Genomic DNA, 5,855 nt, shown 5'->3' with positions numbered 1-5,855 from the left:
AGTAATTTCTATGCCATACCGTTTGTGATGCGCTCATCTGGGAAACTTTCTTTATAATCACCTTATATTACACTCTATAGAGATACGTTTATGAATACAAAGTACTAATTTCTATGCCATACCGTTTGTGATGCGCTCATCTGGGAAACTTTCTTTATAATCACCTTATATTACACTCTATAGAGATACGTTTATGAATACGGATACAGAACTAAAGAAAACCAAACAAGTTTGCCTTCAGTACATGTTCTTCTGGTTTCCTAGTTTACCGAAAACTTATCCTTGATAATTGAAGCTACTCTCCCATCCTAAGCGTACCATCATAACTTACTCTTTTGAAAATTCCTTTTTTACTTGATAAGCGTCTTTTGGTTTTGTTGTTATTAAGTACAAACCTACACTATGGATTATTTGTGCTCTTCCCAGAAACCCGATATTCAGTGTCGTAAGCCTGCAGACTTGTGGTTATGTATTTGATAAACTTCTTTTTAACTGAATTTTATACAATTCTATGTATTTTCACCATTGAATTCTCATACCTTTTTTAATTGCCTTTTTGAAACTAAATTTGAGAATATTTAGACATGGGTAACACCGTTTATCCTTAAAATTCTTTTAAAGACTTGAACTAAAAACTGCTAATCAAGTTTGCTTGGCTTAACCAATACTTATGTATCAGCACGTGCTTACACCCTATAGTTTTGCTGCTCTAAATCAGCCGTCTTTAATCCAAATGACAAAAAAAACTAAAAATGGTCCACCATTACTCTCAGATGAAGCTGTTGTAAAAATTGTAGACAGATAGCTCACGTGACTTTTTACGTAGTATGCGCACAAAGTTTGATCAAAATTGAGCCGTTTTGTATTGAATAACTTTGCATATGTGGCTTATATTTAGACCAAATTTGACAATTAATTGTAGGTTGTAATGATAAATATATTTTTCCATCAAAGAAAAAAAATAGGAAGAAATTCAATACAAATTTGAGATTTTATATTTCGTGCATTTCTCAACGGATTGCTTTGAAATTTTGTATATGAAGTAAGGGTCCAGTAGAACACATATACTAGAAATATATGATATTTTGTATATGAAGTAAGGGTCCAGTAGAACACATATACTAGAAATATATGATATTTTGTATATGAAGTAAGGGTCCAGTAGAACACATATACTAGAAATATATGATATTTTGTATTAGCCCCAGTTACGGAAAGTGAAACATTCCTAAACTATCGCTTTAATAACACACAGTGTGTCCTGCAGGTTGTTTTGGTCGAACGATACACTACCGTTTGTCTTGATGTTTGGGAGTTATAACTAACGGAATTCATTAAGTAACTTTAAATCGCAAAACTGGAAGTAAAATAAAATTTATGATAACAGAATTCTGTAACGATATCGTATATTAATAGACTAATTAGAAAAAATTAATATAATCTATGTTTATTTAGAACTGAGAAATTTGAGTAAAATAAACCTGCATAAGAACTACCAAGGTGAACTAGTTTTAACGAAACCATCTTGACAAGTTCTAATTGTGAATAAAAGTCTGGTAAGCAGTAACCTATAGGAAATAAAGCTAGAAAGTCATTTCCGGAGTTCTACAATCCTCGGCCCCCAGTGGCACAGCGGTATGTCAACACTAGAATCCGGGTTTCGATACCCGTGGTGGGCAGGGCACAGATAGCCCATGGTGTAGCTTTGTGCTTGATTACAAATAAACAAACGATCTAAAATCCCATACTGAGACTGTTGAGAACCCTGTGATATACAGTACTGACAGTTTACTATGTTCTATTTTAGACTTTGTCTTTTGTGTAGAAAAAAAATACAATGTTTTGTTTATTACCAGAGAAGTAAAAAATTAATAAAAACTTTAACAGACAGCGAAATGGTTCTAAATGAATATTTTACCGAAACAAATTCTCAATTTTAGCTATTTTATAAAGTAAACAAATTCGATTTACTTAATATTTATGTATTTTTCAAATGATTCTGGAAATTATATACGTGTATATATATATATCTTGAAAATTATAACTGAAATATGACACTTTTTATCCTAAAACATGTTGTTGGTACAGATGTACAAAAGTTTTCATAACACAGTAAAAATAGATATTACTTTTAAATATTAAAAGATTGAAGAGAAGAAAATGAAACTACCGTTTATAAAACATACCTTCTGTGACCACGATACTGTATTATACCATTCTAAAGGCAAGCGACTATCTAAACAGAAAATATGAGTACAATTAGAGCGGGGGATTTCCGAAAAGGTAAAATTTAAGGATATTATCATTCTCGTGGACTTTATATATATATATATATGATGATTACACCCACACACACACACATATATCTATACTCATAAGGTAGTTTAAATCTTTCTAAACAAGCGAAACACTGAAACTGAACGGTATTCAAGCAGGTACTTAAGCCTATCTATCGGATGTTTCAACCAACTAAAGAAATGCACGTCAAATCCCACGTTTCATGTTTCACTTACTTATTACTAAGGGCACTACTTTTCAGTTGTGCCAATCTGTACTTGTATATCTCAGAATACATGAACTGCAATGATTTTTTTAAGTCTCACCCTGGGCCTTCCATGTCTTGTTACTGCTATGTGAATAAAGAGGGTTGCTTTTCTTAAAAGTTCTCCAGTTTTATTAAGCAGATGGAGGTGGCGGTAACCTAAAAAAACAGAAATAACATAGTGTAAAGCTATTGACAGCTAAACTACAAGAAGACAAATATAAGAAAGGAATTTCTCTCACGAACGCAGATGTTACTACTTTTCTTATCAACTTTAAAAGGCAACACTGAATTCTAAATTATTCAAATTTCAAACGTAATTGTGTAACTCGGCGTATTTGTTCTGGTTTAATTGTGGAATAGTTGCTGACGTGTAATTTGATGAATTCGTTTGTTCTGGTTTAATCGTGGAATAATTGCTGACGTGTAATTTGATGAATTCGTGAATACTGACAGAATCAGAGGAAGCATTACAAAGAATAACGAACTTGGTGAGTAGGAGACGTTTAGAGTATGGGTTGAGCATTAATATAAACATGGTTGTCAGGAAAGATGTTGAGTCAACATCAAAGTCGATGGTCACATCATATGGTCACACACTAGAACAAGTTTGTCTACGTGGGGCAACTAATAACTGAAGATGATAAATGTGAGGCAGAAGTCAAGAGATGGATAGAAATTGAAAGAGCAGATTTCATCCCAAATGAAAGATGTATTAACCACACAAAACATTAGGTTAGAGACAAATAAGAAACTTATAAAATTTTATATACAATCCATTTTCCTGTAAGCTGCAGATACTTGAATACTAACCAAATAACTAGAATGAAATAGAAGCTTTGTGGATGCTTAAAAAAATTTTGAAAGTATTATATACAGAGTATAAAATAAAAGAGGAAATACTGGAAATGGCCAAAACAAAGCGTACACTAAAAGCAGACATACGTAAGAGAAAATATCAGTATTTTGGACATATTATCAGAACAAATGTGAGTTCAATAACTTTGATAGAGGGCAAGATGTCAAACTGAAGAAAGAGAGGTTGACCGCGTAGAAAGTGGGTCACAGATGTCGCGGAGAAGCTGCAGTCTAGCTACAGTGATTGTGTGAGAAGGGCACAGGACAGACGGGCATTGACAGCTGATTGGGGCAGCTAGAAGCAGATAATGAGTAAACAACCGAGGTCGTATTTATAATTTTTAAAACGTAAAGTTTATGTATTTATTTAGCAAGTGACGTGAAAAACGTGCAAAACTAACTTCGTGAATAAAAAAAAACTTTTAAAAATCGCCTGATGAAAGAATAACAGATTCACGCAACCCTTAAAAATGATACAGCTTCTCCATCTAAAGAAAATTGTAAAACACATACGTTTGTTTGTTTGTTGGTTCTTAGAAAAGCATGCAAAACAATTTACCACTCTGTGAAGACACTGACAAACATTTTAGCTATCCTACGGAATTGTATTTGCAATAACCCCGCTCTCGTGATTTGTTTGTTTGTTTGTTTTGAATTTCGCGCAAAGCTACACTATGGCTATATGCGCTAGCCGTCCCTAATTTAGCAATGTAAGACTAGAGGGAAGGCAGCTAGTCATCACCACCCACCGCCAACTCTTGGGCTACTCTTTTACCAACGAATAGTGGGATTGACCGTCACATTATAAAGCCCCCACGGCTGAAAGGGCGAGCATGTTCGGTGTGACGGGGATTCGAACCCGCGACCCTCAGATTGCGAGTCGAGCGCCTTAACCACCTGGCCATGCCTCTCATGATTTAAAGATACCATTTTTTTGGTGCTATTGAAGGAAAACCTACTTCTAGAGCAAGTATTAATGTGTATTAATATTGCATTCTATCCTGCCTCTTTGGATGTCTTTAGACGGTAAATTGAAAATAAAGAACCTCTCTAAGTAAATGCAGGTTAGGCAATTATTTACACATACATACACACACACACACACACGAACAATGCGCACGCCGCAGAGATTGAGCCCCGAGTTTTAGCGTCATAAGCTTTTAGGCCTTAAGCTCACCGCTTAGCCACGAGTAGAAACTTCAGAAATGAATTTTTTTTTTCTTTTATTGTTAAGCACCGGAAGCTACGCAATGACCCGCCGCGAGTATCGAAAATCAATGTTCAGCGTTTAAGTCCAGAGACTTTCTGCTGAGCCACTGGGGGACCAGAAATGAAATATTCTACGCCATACAAAATAGCAACTAAATTCACCATTTTGTTTTAATTTTTAAAGCAAATTTTAAACAATGAATTATTAGATGAATCTACGCTTTTTGAACTATTTTAAACAATTAATTATTAGATGAATCTACGCTTTTTGAACTATTTTAAACAATGAATTATTAGATGAATCTACGCTTTTTGAACTATTTTAAACAATTAATTATTAGATGAATCTACGCTTTTTGAACTATTTTAAACAATGAATTATTAGATGAATCTACGCTTTTTGGACTATTTTAAACAATGAATTATTAGATGAATCTACGCTTTTTGAACTATTTTAAACAATGAATTATTAGATGAATCTACTCTTTTTGAACTATTTTAAACAATGAATTATTAGATGAATCTACGCTTTTTGAACTATTTTAAACAATGAATTATTAGATGAATCTACGCTTTTTGAACTATTTTAAAACATTGATAGTGCCCTGAAAACGTGGTTTATAACCAAGTCCACAATAGAAATAGAAATATTTTAAAAATTTATAGTATTGTTAATGTATTTCGTGCTTGTTACAACTGATGATTTTCAAATTTGGTTGGGTGTGTTGAACTGACAGGATCCAGGTTGAAAATGTTATCCGAACGAATGAAAATCAATTTAATCATACAAAAATCATGACGGTTTTGTAAAAGGTCAAAATCCAAAATATTTAGTGTGGTAACTTTAAATAAAATGAAATTAATAAATATGATTTTAATATACAGAGTTTTCCTCTGAAACAAACAAAACATCTTTGAAATTTCTATTATTATTAAGCAAAGAAAATGTTTGTCAGTACGTATTGCCTAAAATAAAGGCGCGAGTGTCATTTTGTGATAAAAGTATACTTTTTCTAGTTATGCTTACTTAAAGAATTGAATTTAGGAATATAAACTCAAACGGAATTAGACCTCGTTCTCATAACACATATAGAGATTGTTGGTGCTGCTTATAATAGAGTGCTTATCTACCTACTAGGTAGGTGTTTGGGTGTTGGTGCTGCTTATAATAGAGTGCTTATCTACCTACTAGGTAGGTGTTTGGGTGTTGGTGCTGCTTATAATAGAGTGCTTATCTACCTACTAG

The 5,855-nt window shown here is 33.3% G+C and overlaps 1 protein-coding gene across 1 annotated transcript in view; it reads right to left on the bottom strand.

The window, feature by feature from the left end:
• LOC106466232 (inactive phospholipase C-like protein 2) overlaps positions 1–5,855 on the bottom strand; it is a 203,160-nt gene that overhangs the window by 3,718 nt on the left and 193,587 nt on the right. Inside the window, exon 19 of the mRNA XM_022394212.1 lies at positions 2,604–2,701. Within this exon, the coding sequence (XP_022249920.1) occupies positions 2,604–2,701 (98 nt within the window). The remainder of the gene's footprint in view (positions 1–2,603; positions 2,702–5,855) is intronic.

This window comes from Limulus polyphemus, unplaced genomic scaffold (genome assembly GCF_000517525.1).
Source record: "Limulus polyphemus unplaced genomic scaffold, Limulus_polyphemus-2.1.2 Scaffold2199, whole genome shotgun sequence".
Lineage (NCBI taxonomy): Eukaryota > Metazoa > Arthropoda > Merostomata > Xiphosura > Limulidae > Limulus > Limulus polyphemus.
This window is presented reverse-complemented; position numbering and strand designations above follow the sequence as displayed.